Source organism: Clupea harengus, unplaced genomic scaffold, assembly GCF_900700415.2.
Source record: "Clupea harengus unplaced genomic scaffold, Ch_v2.0.2, whole genome shotgun sequence".
Lineage (NCBI taxonomy): Eukaryota > Metazoa > Chordata > Actinopteri > Clupeiformes > Clupeidae > Clupea > Clupea harengus.
Window position 1 is genome coordinate 65001 of NW_024879686.1, and position 18728 is coordinate 83728.

The 18728-nt window shown below is 45.9% G+C and overlaps 2 protein-coding genes across 2 annotated transcripts in view; both read left to right on the plus strand.

Annotated features, from left to right (window-relative positions):
- LOC122129871 (adhesion G protein-coupled receptor A3-like) overlaps nucleotides 1–2344 on the plus strand; it is a 47454-nt gene extending 45110 nt beyond the window's left edge. The window contains exon 19 of the mRNA XM_042704595.1: nucleotides 1783–2344. Within this exon, the coding sequence (XP_042560529.1) occupies nucleotides 1783–2344 (562 nt within the window). The remainder of the gene's footprint in view (nucleotides 1–1782) is intronic.
- Nucleotides 2345–2367: 23 nt separating this feature from the next.
- Nucleotides 2368–3707, plus strand: LOC122129872 (adhesion G protein-coupled receptor A3-like). The gene is made up of 2 exons (XM_042704596.1): nucleotides 2368–3015; nucleotides 3516–3707. The coding sequence occupies exons 1-2, from the start codon at nucleotides 2368–2370 to the stop codon at nucleotides 3705–3707; spliced, it is 840 nt and encodes a 279-aa protein (XP_042560530.1).
- The last annotated feature ends 15021 nt before the right edge of the window (nucleotides 3708–18728 follow it).

The window sequence follows — 18728 nt, forward strand, 5'->3', positions numbered from 1 at the left end:
CACACACATAATGAGAATGACTTCACTACTTATTAAGATATTTAAAATATGGAATGTTCAATGCCTTATCGCGCTGATGTGTCCCAGCCCGACCCGAGCCCGACAGCAAGTAAAATATTTAGTCCGAACCCCAATGAGTCAATGTCTCAACTGTTCATACTACTGACACATTTACATATGTTTCTTAAGAATAGCCTGCCTTTATTAAACTCGAGCATCAACAGATGAATGCACAGATAAATGCACTCGCTCACACAAACAAGCCCCGTTAAACGCACAAGCGCGCACAAGCTCGCACAAGCGCGCACAAGAGGGAGATAAGCATATTGAAAAATAAATTATTCACATTGCAAGAACAGAATGAAATGGCCTACACATTACAGACGCTAGGCATCTGATATGCCTAACTAAAACTCACGTTATATGCTACACCAGAAGAGGCACGAATAAAACAAGTCTTACCATTGAAGATCATTTTTTTTCTTAAAAAATTTAAGTACACGGCCACGTTCGTTATAAAACTATCTACATAGTCCAACCATTGAGGTTTAGTCCATGTTGTTGTGGAGAAAGAGGATGGCATCAATCATATTTCATGAAAGCTTCACACTTCTTACATTGACTATGATGCCATCCGACAGAAATATCTCCATACAGTAAATTTCCCCTCGTTAAGTGTCGTTTTAAACTCTCCAGATGACAGTTTCTTTTTAAAAAAAACTTTAAGTGCACAAAGTTCGTTATAAAACGATCTAATTAGTCCAACAATCGAGGTTTAATCCATAGAATCCGCATTGACTACTAAGCAGATATATCTCCATACAGTAGATTTCCCCTTGTTTTGTATTGTTTTAAATTCTCCAGATGACAGTTTCTTTTTAACTTCTTCCATGATACCATTTTGCCTCCTGTAATCGCGTTGTCACAGATATTTATTTGCCTCTGCCCAATCAGCTTGTCGGTGTTGACTTTCAGATGTTGCGCCTTAACTATCATATCATCTCGTCACATGATCAAATAGAGACTTGACATTGGACAACAGCATACATATTACCCAGCAATCAATATGCAAATCTGAATATGACAAAAATACCAAAGAAAACAAGATAGTATTAATTTCATTGAATCGTTTTTTAATAGTTTCTAAATAAGATAAGCATATAATTTTGTTATAGATTGCTACTATTTTTCCCACAAATAATACCTACCATGATGGAGATAAGTTTGTCTTTTCAAGTGAATATATAGCGTTAGACACACTCCATTGTAATGTAGCGTGTCTCCAAGACCCATGTGACTACACCTGTTGCACTTGCTCTAAATCACGTGTCTTGCTAGTGACAGCTGGGACGTGGGAGATAAACAATCAACGACTTCTATCACACAAACGTCAAGGAGTAGCTCGTCTGCGACAAAAAAACGTTGCTCCACCTACTGTTCTGGCGGTGAATTGTTTTCAACACCCACAGCCGTCGGAGAAGTATAAATCAAAAACAATACGTCCGAATCCGTTTCCCCGCCCATCCGTAAAGAGGGCGGACACCGACGCAGAAGTATAATTCGACTTTTACACTTTAGAGAGTGTGTGTTGCTGTTTATGTGTGTGTGTGTTTGTGATATGCTCTCATGTGTGTGTATGTGATATGCTCTCGTGTGATTGTGTGTGTGTGTGTGCTGCACTCTCGTGTGTGTGTGTGTGTGTGTGTGTGTGTGCTGCACTGTCATGTGTTTGTGTGTGTGTATGTGATATGCTCTCATGTTTTTGTTCGTGTGTGTGTGTAGCTGCTGGATGGCGTGGGAGCCCAGTCTAGGAGCGTTCTTCGGCCCGCTGGCGTTCATCGTCTTCGTGGACTGCGTGTACTTCCTGTTGATCGTGCTGCAGCTCCTCCGCCACCCGAGCGCCGCTACGAGCTCAAGGAAACCCAGCACTGAGGAGCAAGCAGCACCTGGCTGCCATGGAAGACGACCTCCGACCCCCCCGCCTCGCCCCCCCCCGCCGTCCTGGAGAACGAGCACAGCTTCTGGGCGCAGCTGCTGGGGTGGGCGTCACCCTGGGGCTCTACCATCGCGCTGTGGGGCCTGCGGGGGCGTGGCCCGTGCTCCCAGGACCCTCCCCCGTGGGGCTGGCCTTCGCGTGCCTTGTTGGGGGGGGTGGCCTGACGGCCCTCCGCCGCCATTCCTGTCTCTCGCACCCACGGCGCCAACACGCCGGCGAACCTGCCGACCCCTGGGGGCCCGCTCCTGCCCTGCCCGCGAGCGGACCGTGCGACCCCCCCCCATCGCACACGCTCACGCTGCCGCCGGGGGGCCACCCGTCCCCGCGGCAACGGCCAGGCAATCCTAGAGGACAACGTGGAGGGGGGGAAGATGTGGCCCCGGCCCACAGCCAGCGGGAGGTCCTGCTGCACCAATAGGAGCGCTCCGAGTCTGCGCCCGTCAGCCAATCAGAGCGCTCCGAGTCTGCGCCCGTCAGCCAAGCTGACCAATCTGCAGGTGGAGGCGGCCCAGTGTAGGGCAGCGCCTCTCCACGCCCCGCCCACCACCACCGCCACGCCCAACGCCGGCGCCCTATTGGACAACAGCCTGACGGAACACTCGCTGGACAACGACATCAAGATGCACGTGCTGCCCCTGGAGCTCCAGTTCCGCTCCGTCGCCCCAAGCAACGTCGCCGCGCAGGTCTCCCAGGCGGGGCGGTGCCGGGGGCGGTGGTGGGCGTGTCTAATGGGCACGCGGGCGCCGTGTCGCGGCACCATAAGAACGAGCGCGTGCGCAGCGGGCCAGCCGGCTGACGGTGCTGCGGGAGTACGCCTACGACGTGCCGACCAGCGTGGAGGGGGGCAGCGTGCAGAGCGCCCCCCAGAGGCAGCGCGGGGAGGAGGCCACCAGACAACGCGGGCCAGCCGGCGCGCCGCCTACATGGCCTACCGCGAGCGCCACATGGGCCAGCAGGACAGCAGCGACGCCAGCACCAGCCTGCCCCGCCGACCGCGCCACGCCCACGCCCAGCCCACGGCAAGCAGCCCAACTCACACAGCCTCCCGCTGCCTGCCACCACGGCCAACACACTCACCAGCAACCTCACACACACACACTCCAGCAGCCTGTCGGCAGGACTGGGCAGTGGGGTCGGTCTGGGTGCCAACCTCGGCAGTGGTGTGGGTCTGGGTTCTCTGGGTTCTCACGTGGGCAGTGGTGTCGCTCTGGGTCCTAACCTCGGCAGCGTGGTCACTCTGGGTTCTACACTGGGCAGTGGTCTGGGTCTGGGTTCTAACCTCGGCAGCGAGGTCGTTGCTAATGTGGGGCGGAGAAGTTCTAGATTCTAACTTTGGCAGTGAAGTTGGTGTCGGCCCGGGTTCTGCACTGGGGAGTGGACTGGGTGCTGGTGTGGTGGGGAACGGAGTGGGTTCTGCGTCACTGAGTAACGGTACGGGCGAGGGACACACCCCCCTAAAGACTGCGTGAGGCACACACCCCCTCCTCCTCTTCCTCTTCCTCTTCCTCTCCCTCTGGAGCTGGAGGCCCGACCCAAAGCCCAGAGCTACGGGCTGAACCTGGCCAGCGCCACCGGGGGCCTCCTGCAGCAGAAGGACACTGGGCTCCTGGTCCTACAGGGGCCCGTCATCTCACTGGGGCCCCCGACCGCTCCGCCTCCAGCACCATCAGAACTGGACTCTGGAAACACGAGACCACGGTGTAGCCAATGAGCAGCCAGCGTTTCCTCTGTACACCAGGCAGGCTGCCCCACAGCAGCCAATGAGCAGCCAGCGTTTTTCCTCTGTTCACCAGGCAGACTGCCCCACAGCAGCTAATGAGCAGCGAGCGTTTCCTCTGTTACTAGGCAGACTTCCCACAGCAGCAGCCAATGAGCAGCGAGCGTTTCCTCTGTTACTAGGCAGACTGCCACAAATGTGAAACAGACAAGAAGACTGAAAGAGTGGTGCTTCTGTGATATGTTATTGTTTATTTTAGAATTATCTGTTTTTGTTAAGAAATAGTTGCGTAAACACTTGTGTATTGGTCACTGGTTCCAGGGTCTGGATGGTGTGAACTTTGAACTTTGAACTTTGAGAGGACAGTCCACTCCAGACCTGATTCTGGTTCTGTGCCATGTAAGCCTCATTGTCAGCTGCAGTTTTCTATGTGAAGATGACCTGAGCTTTTACACAATAAACCAGAGTGTTTTATCACACGCCTCTAACGTCTCTGATGCCACACACACACTTCTAACTGCACACACGCACACACACACACACACACACACACTTCTAACTGCGCACACACACACACACACACACACACATACACACACACTTCTAACTACACACACACACACACACACTTCTAACTGCACACACACACACACACACACTTCTAACTGCACACACACACATACACACGCACTTCTAACTGCACACACACTCACCCCTTTTTTCACCCACATTTTCCTTACGACACAAAACACACCCAACCCTGACGTCACACCCCCTGCAGGTACATCTGGTGTGTGAGGGGTCCGTGTGTGTGTGTGTGTGAGGGGTCTGTGTGTGTGTGTGTGTGTGAGGGGTCTGTGTGTGTGTGTGTGTGTGTGTGAGGGGTCCGTGTGTGTGAGGGGTCCGTGTGTGTGTGTGTGAGGGGTCTGTGTGTGTGTCATGGGTGCAGTCCGTCTGTGTGGTAAGGTCTTTACAGTGTGTGTGTGAGGGGTTTGTGTGTGTGTGTGTGTGTGTGTGTGTGTGTGTGTGTGTGTCATGGGTGCAGTCCGTCTGTGTGGTAAGGTCTTTATAGTGTGTGTGTGTGAGGGGTCCGTGTGTGAGGGGGGTGTGTGTGTGTGTGTCATGGGTGCAATCCGTCTGTGTGGTGAGGTCTTTATAGTGTGTGTGTGTGTGTCATGGGTGCAATCCGTCTGTGTGGTGAGGTCTTTATAGTGTGTGTGTGTGTGTGTGTGTGTGTGTGTGTGTGAGATGGAAGTAATTGGGGTGTGCTGGAGAATGACTGGGGGCTGTGATTGGTGCCAGGCTGTAATTGGTGTGTGGGTCACCACCAGAAGCCATGATAAACACATCACACAAGGTTTATATAGACAGAAGTTGAGCGTTCAGCAGAGATAACCACGTGGTGGATTTCCGACGTCCGAGGCAAGGATGGAAGTTTTGCACAAGGTCGGAAAAAGCACAGTTCGACCCTTCTTATCACTTCTGGTCTAAACACGCTCTTGTACATATGCAGACTAAGTGGCACCTAATAATCTAAGTTACACACACACACAGAAACATAGAAAAGCCATGTTCCTGCTTTCATAAGCACATGATTCATATAAGGTAATTAATAATACAAGGCACTTGTATCAGTGTTAAGTCATTAACAGTGTTTGGAAATTATCTCCATCAGTGTGTGTGTGTGTTTTATGTTATGTGTGTGTGTGCGTTTGTTTATGTTATGTGGGTATACAGTACGTGGGTGTGTGCGTGTGTTTATGTTGTGTGTGGGTCAGGGATGAATTAACGAACGGGCCTACCGGGCCCAGGCCCAGGGGCCCATGAGCTCAGGGGGCCCCTAAGCCAGAGCCTCTGTGTGAAGTCGCTGTTATGTATCTCTTATTTGTGGTTGAAAAAGATGTATTTTGTTAATTTGCTAATGGCTTTAATTGAGTGTACCTGTCCTGTGTTAGAAAAAGTGCATGTGCGCCAGGGGCGTAACTATAGACAATGCAGCCAGCGTGGAAGGTTCGTAGGCAAAGCAGACCCTGCTTTCTAAATTTTTCCGAACATTTGGAGGTCAAAGAGTCGCTAGTTTAATGCGACAGTGATCAAGGATAATTTATCTTTTGAATTAACAAAGATCCCTTATGCTATATATTCCCTCAAAATGGCAAACTTGTCTCTGTCATGGTTTTTATAATTATTAGGGGGAATCGTCAGTAGCAATCTATAACACAATTATATGCTTATCGTGCATACACTATAGAAACTATTAAAAAGCCGATTCAATTAAATTAATAATCTCTTATTTAATTAGTTATTTTTGTCATATACAGATATGCAATGTTGATTGCTGGGTAATATGTATCTTGTTCGCCAATGTCAAGTCTATATTTGATCATGTGACGAGACGGTACGATATAGCTCGTTTTGGCGCCGAATCTGAACGTCAAGACCTACAAGCTGACTGAGCACAGTACGGTACACTTGCCGAACGACGCCTTTCAAACATAAAAGTGGTAATGCATGATTTGCTCTTTCAATGGACAGAGGATAGCCAGCCCATTCAGCCTCTCCTGCCCCATGCTGCTCAGGTAGGTCTTAATCAGTTTCAATTTGGAAAATAATCACTCGGCTGTTGCCCTGTCACATGTAATGTCAGAAACAATAGCAGGGCAGTGCACCGAAAGTGGATGTTACGGAGTAAACTTTGACCTGTTTACTTTCCCAATACAATAGCCAAAGTATCTTATTCGACCGTTAAATCCAATCCACATTGTTGGTAAAATATATATATACACCTAATGGTGTTTGTGTGTGCGTGCATGTTTTGCGAGCGCACAATAATTTTTTTTCGCGAAGGGGGGGGGGGGCCTTTAACATGTCCAGGCCCAGGGGCCCGTGGTTTCTTAATCCGTCCATGGTGTGGGTGTGTGCCTGTGTTTATGTTGTGTGGGTATACGTGGGTATGTGCGTGTGTTTATGTTATGTGTGTGTGTGCGCGTGTGTTTATGTTATGTGGGTATACGTGGGTGTGTGCCTGTGTTTATGTTGTGTGTGTGTGTGTTGTGTGTGTGTGTGTGCGTGTGTTTATGTTACACACACACACACGTGGCAGTAGGTGAGGCATGTGCCACGCCAGGGCAGACTGGCAGAGACTGGCACGTGTTAGAGGCGCCGCCTGGTGCTCGTGCCCATTCATCCTCTACATGCCACTCTGCCAGGCTGGTGCGCTCCGGCATCTGATGGTGTTCTGGACCGTTGCCATGGAAATGAAGATTGATGTGTTCCATAAAGCGGATGCATCTGGGCTCTATACAGTCAGACTGAAGCTGTCACCAGAATCACACACATGCACGCACACACACATACACACACACACACACACCTCAGACTGAAGCTGCAGGGCTCTCAAGTGTCACGCATTGAGCGTGACAGTCACTCATTTCGGTCTTTAGTCACGCACTCCCGCCACACATCGTATTTCTCACGCTGAAAAAAAACTCTAGTCTAGGCTATTTAAAGTGCCGCAGCGCGCAAACATGACCTGTCCGCGCTGCCCTCACCATGGAGGAATCAAGCACGTCTCCCCGAATCCCCTGGAGTTCTACCGTGAGGTGGCACTTATCAGCCAATCAAAAAAAAAATGGGCTAAACAATAGCCAATCAGAAAAAAACGTATCTTATGTATCTGTTGTATCTGGGTAAGATTTAATCCAGCAACCAATGAAAATAAAGCATACTGTAATTGCGCGTGATAGATCTTCCGAAAGTTTCGTTCACCTGAGGAAACCACTGGAGCTCCGAGCATCAGTCTTCTACAAAGAGTAAGTCGTCTCCTGTTTTAATGTTACAACAAATTCACAATTGTTTGACACAAGCAATGACAACTTTACTGCAGTTAGAGAATATTTCCCAGATAATTAGTATCAGTTTTTAATGAGTGTTTGTAGCCAACAAAGTTTTTAGGCTACAGCCTGCCTTTTCACTATAGCTTTGACTCAGAACGTCGTTAATAGGCTATAATAAATTCGAGTAGGCCTATTAAAAAATATATAGCCTATAATTCGAACGAATATTAGGCAGCCCGTAATATTCAATGATGTTATGGGCATGTATTTGTGTTTGCTTGAACATTCTATTCCGATTCCGAGGCTTCTTCACGCCTGGTGAAGTTGTGAATCGCGAGCTCATTAGGCATACTAGCATGTTATAAATATCCTGGCCATGGATGCATTAATCATTGCATCTGTCTTTCAAAGATGTCAGGTAAAAAACAAATAATCATCCTGTCCCATCCTGTCCCCTTCGCCCAAAGAGGAAAGCCCCCTAAAAAGGCCAGATTAGGCCCAGAGAAGGTCGTAAACACATTAGAGGAGGAGACGGTGCAGGTGGAGGAGGAGGAGACGGTGCAGGTGGAAGTGGAAGAGATGGTGGAAGAAACAGTGGAGGAGATGGCTAGAACAAAAGGGAGAAAAGTCCCATGGAGCCGCCACCTACAAGACCTCTTTTAATAGTGAATGGACCTCTAAATGGCCATTTATTACTGTAGGAAGCACCAGCTCATATTACTGGTGCTCTATCTGCCGCCAAGAGAACTCCTGTGCCCATCCAGGTGTGCGGGATGTGACGAGGCACATAGTCAGTAAGGGGCATCAGGCCAAACTGCAGGCACTGAAGTCAACCAGCACAGTCAAAAACATTTACTTGCCAGTGACTGCAGAGATGAGTGTGCAAGAGGTCAAGGTACATTTAAATGCATAAGGTTCACTACAATGTTCATGAATACAATTTTTCCGAATTAATACATCCAATTCTATGACTATGGCATATATAGTGGGAACCAACACCAAAGTCCAAAAAGGCAACTATATTTATAAAAGGTCATAATATATTTTCTCTCTCTCTCTCTCTTTCTCTCAAATTGAATAAATACTTTGTAATTGGTTGAATTGTCAGTGCCATGTGTCAAATATTTTCTGCAAGTCTGAGCAATTATTATTAACAACAACAAAACAGTAATAATAATATGGGGGGAGGGGGCGTGGCTGGTCTGTGGGCATACGGCAGGGGCGGGGCGGGCCGGGGGCGTGGTCGGGGGGGTATGTCACTCTTGCCTGTCTTCAAAACTTGAGAGCCCTGGAAGCTGTCACCAGAAACACACACACACACACACACACAAACACCTCAGACTGAAGCTGTCACCAGAAACACACACACACACACACACCTCAGACTGAAGCTGTCACCAGAAACACGCACACACACACACACACACACACACACAAAAACACCTCAGACTGAAGCTGTCACCAGAAACACACACACACACCTCAGACTGAAGCTGTCACCAGAAACACACACACACACACCTCAGACTGAAGCTGTCACCAGAAACACACACACACACACACACACACACACCTCAGACTGAAGCAGTGGTGGACAGTAACGAAGTAGATGTAATTCGTTCCTGTACTTAAGTAACATATAGATGTATCTGTACTTTACTCAAGTATTTCTATTTGGTGAGACTTTACACTTTCAAAGTGAAAATTCGTACTTTTTACTCCGTTACATTTAGTAAAACCTCTCGTTCCTTTTTACCAAAGCGAATCAAATAATGAGAGGTCAAAGCGAGTGCACAATCACACCAACCAGGGCTCAGTGCGCGATTTTCTCTGAAGTCCTTTCGGTTTCGTCAGTTTCGTTCGTTCGTTGAGCGCGAGCTACGTTGAATTCGTTACAACGCTGCTGCAGCATTTTGAGGATGTTTTATGCTCATGCTTACTTAACGCTACATAAATGATGGAAATGATGGAAGAAACGGCTGACACTTACTTGCCTGAACACCCTTGGCCTTATTTGGGCGAACTTTTTGAATTGGAAGAAAGACTAATTTTATTTTAAGTGTCTTCTCTGCCTGCCTAAGCACAATACAATATACTCTTTCAAGAATTCGCCCCTCCAATTTAAAGAAACACGTTGAGGTAAGTGATTTTTTATTCTGGTAGTAGGTTTAATGACTAGCAACCGAATTATTTTTAATTTAACCGACATTGTCTGCATTGTGTGTTCGGCTAAATTAGTTAACTAGCAGCTATACCGCTAGCATAGCTTGTATCACACTGCCTCAAAGGAGATGGAATATCCGATTCAATACAATAAATGGATTGCTATTTAGTACCGTTTCACTGCAGCTCGTAGAATATGTACGTGCATACTGAAATGGTAAGTATTGAAATTGGTATGGGGGCACACTTTTGAGTGTTTGTGATTCTAGCCGGGATGTTTGCGCACCCACTTAGCTAAGCAAGCTATCCTAGTGTTTTAGCCAGAGGCTATACTACTGATGTCCACACAAGTGAAGTTGAATGCATTTTGACTTGTTAAATAAATGCATGGTATGGCACCTAAGGAGTTGGCTGTTGGAATTCGCTACTGAATAAATCACCTAAGTTCACCTTCTAAAGACCAGCTTGATTAAAAAATAATATATCAACATACTGTGTAGCCTAGATCTAGGACATGCCAAATGTGTATTTTATTTATTAATGAGAGTATTAGTAGCCTAGCCTATGTGGACATGTTGTTAATGGTTGGATTTTTTTTTCATAGAAAGCATGCAAGTCACGTGGATAGGTATGACGTTTTGACAGCCCACGCAAAAGAAAAAGGCAAAGAACCAAGACGCTCCTTCAACTTCAGGCAGTTAAAGTTAGGTGAAACAAAGATAGTTTCTCAAAGAAATGTTGATCATTGCCGTTTTTAATTTTGTAATCCAGAGTCTCCAGCTCTTTAGTGTGGTGGAGCAGCCATCATGTCAAGATCTCTTGCCAAGATCTTCAGCCCAATGCCTCTCTGATGTCAAGGACCACCTTGTGACGCAAGATAGATGAGATGCAATTGAGATGAAGAGGAACATCAAAGAAGCTATGTCCACAGTCGATTTCATTGCTACGACAACAGATTGTTGGAGCGCAAGGCGAAGGGGTTTTCTTGGAGTTACTGCCCACTGGGTTGATCCTAATAGCGCCACAATTAAATGTGCAACTAAGTTACAAATAAATGTAAAATGAAATAATTGTTCTCTAGTGCTGTTATTTTATAACCACTTGGTCTTACCTAATGGCAATAGATAGCTTTCAATGTTTTGTGCTTGTACTCTTTTTAATAGACAAATGTAAGACACTATTTAAAGAGTGGCATTAGTATTTTCACCTTATATCAGTTGATTGAGCCGGAGCTTTGATGTGAAAATGATTTAAAGGCCATTAGAACCATGATTCATCAAGGTACTTTTACTTTTAATACTTAAGTATATATGAAGGCAAAATACTTTTATACTTCTACTTAAGTAGAAATCAAAGTGCATACTTCCACTTTTACTTGAGTAATATTTACACCAGGCATCTATACTTTCACTTAAGTACGTAGTTAGTGTACTTCGTCCGCCATGGTCTCCACCAGAGCCCTGACATTCCATCCAGGAACATGTTTGTTAAAACAGCATCAGGGAGCACCAGACCTGTCACTTAGGCACACACACACACACACACTCACACTCACACTCACACACACACACACACACACACACACACACACATACACACACACACTCACAGACTCACACTCACACACTCACACTCACACACTCTCACATGCACACTCACACCCACCCACACACACACACACACACACACTCACACTCACATTCACACACTCACACAATCACACACACACACACACACACACACACACACACACACACACACACACACACACACACACACACACACACACACACACGCTCTTTGCTCTGCATCAGGTTTGACTGGTTTGAGGTGAATGGGACATGAATGGTGCCCACATGCTGGATACCAGGAAAACAAAGAAGGCCAATTTGCATTGCATCAGGAATATAATTCGCAAAGCAAGTTTAGCCTTTTGTCTTTGTGAACAGCTAGATAGGTGAGACGAGAAAGCACTGCAACACACAACCAGCAAGGAGATTCTGAGGATCATAAAAGACAAGGTTGCAGATGACAACGGTAGGAATCCTTGGATGTAATATTTGCCTATTTGTTTATACTATTTTTGTATATACAAAATCACTGTTGTAAAAACCTTACCAAAAACAAATAAATAAATGAGAGCTGTTTCTCTTTGTTGCTGTAGCATCCACTCTTCAGCTAATATTGTATTATAACAGATAAAAAAAGAGAATTTGAATGACTGACTCCTTGACTGATGTATTTCAGGGATGGATCACTTGCTTCTGTTCACTCTGCTGTTCTCAGGTCAGTAACCATCACGTGATGAAAGCATTCTTAATTCAGCTGTATGACTTGTGATAGTGACTTAAGATCAGTTTTTGTTTAGATATGTCATGTCTAATATGTCACACCTCACAGGGCTCGGCAGCGTGTCCTCACGCATGCCACGGCGGTTCCACTTTGTGAACCAGAAAGAGACGTGGGACGAAGCGCAGGACCACTGCAGGACAGAATTCACCGACCTGGCCACTGTGGAAAACATGTCTGACATGACTATGATGACCAATGGCACAGATGTTTATAATATGGCCTGGATTGGGTTGCGAAAGGACACTTGGTTGTGGTCACTGCAGGACAAAAATATCAGTCTGGAAGAGACCAACTTCACATCCTGGAGAGAAGGTGAACCAAACAATCAGAATGAGAACAACACGATTAATCAGATTGCAGAGAAGGTGCTGTATGGGGCAGTGTGGATCGGCCTGTTCAAAGGATGGAAATGGTCTGACCAAACTAACGCCGTATTCACATTCTGGAGACCAGGCCAACCTGATAACAGTCAAGGGAATGAGGACTGCGGTGTAACATGGCGAGAGGACGAAGGGAAATGGGGAGACAGGAAATGTACTGAGAAACATCCGTTCTTTTGCTCCGAGAGTGAGTTGGTCTTTAATCACTTCAATTCCCATTTTCAACCCTTTTTTAGGTTTGAATGCATTATTCAGATTCCTGTTCTGTGAGAGTGCATTGCCACAGACTATTTGTGGCATATTGTCCATACTGTAACATACACATCGTATCATTCATTGCGCTAGTACACTGGAAGGAGAGGTCTCTATTGACTTTACAGTGCAGGCAAGGTTTGGTTAGGAGATGTGTCTTTTTCACTGCTTCTGCCTTTACTTTGCTCAGACAACCTGGCCCTGATCAGAGAGAATAAGACCTGGATGGAGGCGGTCGACTACTGTGAAAGGCGTGACATGGAGCTGGTCTCGGTCACGGATGAGGATACCCAGAGCTGGGCGAGGGAGGTGGCCAGCACGGCTCACGTGTGGCTGGGCCTGTACTACATTTGCCCCCTTGACGTCTGGTTCTGGATCAGCGGGGTGACGATGGGCTCCAACGACTGGGCCACCGGGGAACGGCACCGGGACGGGTGAGTGCTGCCGGGCGGGCGCCCTGCAGGCGGGAGGCAAGCAGAAGTGGGCCAGCCAGCCGAATACTGAGAGACTCAACTTCATCTGCAGAGTCTTTTAAGGTAGAGTGTGTGTGTGTGTGTGTGTGTGTTTGTGTGCGTGTGTGTGTGTTTGTGTGTATATGTCTCTATATGTGTGTATTCGTGGCTGTTCATTTTCAACAATACTGACAGTTCTTATCTTGTTTGTGTGCTTTCAGAGGTGTCACCAATCCCATGGATCAGAAGACTCCATATTTACCAAATATCCACCAAGGCCCAACCCTTCATCTTCACCGTGATGGATCAGTCATTTCCATGCTGTGGTTTGCCACATGCTCATAGTCTTGCTTTAGTTTTCTTACAGTTTTATTATGCTGTTTTCAATGTGATTTGAAATTGTGATTGGTTTCATAGAAGGGATACCTCAGCCATATACCTCAGCCTTGATCTGAACTACTGCCTTGACAGCAAACACATACATGTTTCATTTGGCCTGAGGTTAAATACGTAGTTTAGCCAGGGTATATGAGGACCAAACAACCTTTCTGAGTGGACTAACTTTTTAAGATACAACACTGTTAGCTTAATCCCTACACGCAATGCTGTTTTATTCTAATGGGTGATGGGGCTTGGGCTTTCAATTATACGTTTTATTTGTGAATGATATGATTTATTTTATGCCAGTTAATATTCAAGATGCAGAAGTCAACATGGGCTGATTCCGTTGGGACTCACTTTCTTAATTATATAACATGGCTTTGTATCAAATGTAGTGATTTTGCGATTATATTTAGTTGGTGTAAAATTCTGTGATTCTAAAATGTAGTGATCAAGTTTAGTTATTCTGGTGATTCTGAAATAATCTGAAATGGCTTCCTGTATTACACGACCACTGTTGAATGCAAAATAAGTCTTGTACACTTTGTATATGGATGAAAAAAAAAACAATAAAAAGTCTGAAAAACTGCCTCAGTTCACACCTCAATGCCTCAGTTCACAGCTCAATTCTTTATACAAATAATATAAATTGATTCAAATTAAATTTGCAGAATTTAGGTCTCTCTGGGATCCACTGCTATCTACAAAATCACATTTGTTAACATAATGAAATACAATATTACATTTTGAAATATTTAGTTAAAATAAGACACAAGACTCATTTCCTCCCTCCACAGTACTCTAGAGACTCACACCTCGCTGGGGTGCTCCTTGCGTGACACGAAATGCCATCCTGTAATCAGATTGTCCCATGACTTTCTATAAACTCTATTTACTGTCCAACTCCGTTCAGTTTCCTGGAGCATCATTTACGACGGGCTTTTGTATCTTAGCATGTTTGCATATGCTTGCGTGCCTGCGTATGTGTACGTTTGAGTAGATTATGAAGAGAGAGAGAGAGATAGAGAGAGATAGATAGATAGATAGAGAGAGAGCGAGAGATAGATAGCTAGCTAGATGGAGAGAGAGAGATAAAGATGGAGAGAGAGAGAGAGTAAGAGAGATAGATGAGAAAGTGTTCAGGCTGTCAGTACAGCTCTCTCTCTCTCTCTCTCTCTCTCTCTCTCTCTCTCTCTGTGGAAGCAGTGGGGCTCCTATCTCCACTGGTTTGGATACGGGGGAGAGTGGAGGGTGAGGGTGGACGAGCGCCTATCAAGCCCACCGAAGGGAGCTGAGCTGTGGCCATGAGGAGAAACACACCCTGGCACATGCTCTCTCTCGCTCCCTTCACACACACACACACACACACACACACACACACACACACCACACACACACACACACACACACACACACACACACACACACACACATACACATACACACATGTGTACAGTATATTGTATAGTGTTCAAAGCTTTTTTTTCTCCTCTGCTGCATTAATGATGGCAGTTACAACGGGGCGAGTAGTTATTTAAATTGCCAATTGTATGTGTGTGTGTGTGTGTGTGTGTGTGTGTGTGTGTGTGTGTGTGAGTGTGTGTGTGTGTAAAGGGAGCGAGAGAAGGTAGACATAGGAATAGCAAAAGGAAACGGGGAGAAAAAAAGGGTGTTGGATAGACATGAAGGAAGAGAGAGAGAGAGAGAGAGAGAGAGAGAGAGAGAGAGAGGGAAAGGAAAGGAAAGGAAAGGAAAGGAAGATAATCGAAGTTGTCAGTAGTGGTGAAGATTTCAGTGCTTCCAGACCTGTCTTCTCACCTGAGAACACATCTCTCTGTCTCTCTCTCTCTCTCTCTTCCTATCTCTCTCTCTCTACTCCTCCTGTTTCCTCACTCTTCATTTCTTTATCTTACAAACCCCCTTCTGTCTCTCTCTCATTCTCTCCATCATCCCCTCTCCTTCTCCTCTCTCTTTCCATCTCCTTTCTCTCGATCTTCCATTCTTCCAAGGTTCTTGCATGCCTTTTAGGTAGCTAGCTCGCTAGTCGTCGACCAAAAACTCCTTACTGCTGCTTTCACACTCATAAACTCCTATACAGGTGCATCATGGGCTTTTTTTGGCCTTTTGTCCTTCACCCATCTTGGACAGACGTAGTTCACCAGAGCCCCATCCACCCAGATGAGACGTAGTTCACCAGAGCCCCATCCACCCAGATCAGACGTAGTTCACCAGAGCCCCATCTACCCAGATCAGACGTAGTTCACCAGAGCCCCATCCACCCAGATCAGACGTAGTTCACCAGAGCCCCATCCACCCAGATCAGACGTAGTTCACCAGAGCCCCATCCACCCAGATGAGACGTAGTTCACCAGAGCCCCATCCACCCAGATCAGACGTAGTTCACCAGAGCCCCATCCACCCAGATGAGACGTAGTTCACCAGAGCCCCATCCACCCAGATCAGACGTAGTTCACCAGAGCCCCATCCACCCAGATGAGCGCTCTTAGTTCACCAGAGCCCCATCCACCCAGATCAGACGTAGTTCACCAGAGCCCCATCCACCCAGATCAGACGTAGTTCACCAGAGCCCCATCCACCCAGATCAGACGTAGTTCACCAGAGCCCCATCCACCCAGATGAGACGTAGTTCACCAGAGCCCCATCCACCCAGATCAGACGTAGTTCACCAGAGCCCCATCCACCCAGATCAGACGTAGTTCACCAGAGCCCCATCCACCCAGATCAGACGTAGTTCACCAGAGCCCCATCCCCCCAGATCAGACGTAGTTCACCAGAGCCCCATCCACCCAGATGAGCGCTCTTTGCTCTCTATCAGGTTTGACTGGTTTCAGGTGAATGGGACATGAATGGTGCCCTTGGGCTGCTACATGCTTTTCATGCTTCACATGTTGGATACCAGGAAAACAAAGAAGGCAAATTTGCATTTGCATTAGGGATATAAAGTTTCAAAGCAAGTTTAGCTCATGTCTTTGTGAACAGCTGGATAGCTGACACGAGAAGAACTGCAACACACAGACAGCAAGGAAGATCAGAAGATCACAAAAGACAAGGGTGCGGATGACAACGGTAGGAATCCTTGGATGTAATATTTGCCTATTTGTTTATACTATTTTTGTATATACAAAATCACTGTTGTAAAAAACAAAAACAAATAGAATAACCTTCATTATCAAATCATTATTAGAACATTTATAAATGTTAGTAAGTTATTTATAAATGAGTAGTCATGTATTTATGAACATGTTTCAAATGATTTTCTAATGATTTATATCAGGGGTACTCAATTAGAAACCCAAAAGGCCCACTCGCCAAATTTCCATTCAGTCCAGGGTCCGGAACAGTGAAGGTCAAAATCCAAAAACATAACTCCAACAAAAACGTTCGAACTATGCACAAAAGATGATGTGTTCTGGCCTTATTTGTGTGAAAGGTGACACTTTTTTGTGGTTTAAACTTGGGCATAAAAGGTGTGAAGGCCAGGCGGAAGCACTGATGTAAGTGTTCATTAATGAGTGTGCTCCTGTATTTGTTTTTCACCATATTCATGGTTGAAAAGGCAGACTCACAACAGTATGTTGAGGTATGCACGCTCTTGTTGTGTGGCTGATCTAACTATTACACTGCATGTTGCTTGGTATTATTGCAGATGGTTTATTTTTCTGCCCCTTACTTCAGAGTTCTGCGGGTATTTTTGTTCAAAGTGTGCATGCTTTGTTTCATAGTGACGTTTCACGTTACCACTTTTGACAAGGGCAACCGTCTCGTTGCAGATTAAACACGTCGGTTTTGTGCTCCCCACACGCAGCACAAATGCATACTTGTCAGTCCACTCTGTCTTAAATTAGCGATTTTTGGAATCAACTTTTCTTTTTTTGTCGGGTTTAAAGCACGCGATGATTTCCGTTTGCTGAGAAAAAAGATACCGTTCACAAATCTACCTGCCCGCGTTGTTGCCTTTGACACACACAACCTGCGTGACCCACAGAGCTCGTGGTCAACATTGAGTGAGTGAGTTGTCATAGTGACTGTTATTACAGCTCCTGATTGGACCTCTGGATTGGACACGGAAGATTGAAACCACATCGAGTTGGAAAAATATATATAGCGCGAAATCACACACCAATGAAAACTCGCTTGGATCGTGATTAAATTAGAATGTTGATTTTGGCTTCGGTCCAAATTTGATTGCGTCTGGGTCCTGATCCGGACCGCGGTCCGCCTATTGAGTACCGCTGATTTATATGATAATTTATAAGGTATGTGATAATGGGTGCTCACATTTAATTATCACATACCTTATGAATGATGAACAGACTATGAACAAGTGCTTCATAAACGGTTTATTAAAGAAGGTTATTCTAAAGCATTATAATACATTTAGAGCTGTTTTTCTTTGGTGCAGAGCATCAACTCTTCAGCTAATATTGTATTATAACAGATAAAAAAAAAGAGAATTTTGAATGATTGACATGCATTTCAGGGATGGATCACTTGCTTCTGTTCACTCTGCTGTTCTCAGGTCAGTGACCATCACGTGATGAAAGCATTCTTAATTCAGCTGTATGACTTGTGATAGTGACTTAAGATCAGTTTTTGTTTAGATATGTCATGTCTAATATGTCACACCTCACAGGGCTCGGCAGCGTGTCCTCACGCATGCCACGGCGGTTCCACTTTGTGAACCAGAAAGAGACGTGGGACGAAGCGCAGGACCACTGCAGGACAGAATTCACCGACCTGGCCACTGTGGAAAACATGTCTGACATGACTATGATGACCAATGGCACAGATGTTTATAATATGGCCTGGATTGGGTTGCGAAAGGACACTTGGTTGTGGTCACTGCAGGACAAAAATATCAGTCTGGAAGAGACCAACTTCACATCCTGGAGAGAAGGTGAACCAAACAATGTTGGTGGACGCGAGGACTGTGTTGCCTTTGATAATGATGACTGGGTTGATCACAAATGTGAAAATGAAATATTCTTCATATGCGGTATGACCTGCTTTACCTTATAATTTCTGAGACATTAAACCCTCTGTGTGTGTGTGTGTGTGTGTGTGTGTGTGTGTGTGTGTGTGTGTGTGTGTGTGTGAAGTTTGCGTATAGTGATGTTCGTATGCTCCAAACTCCACATATTTAAACATCATCCCATGATCTGTTTATCACATTCAAAA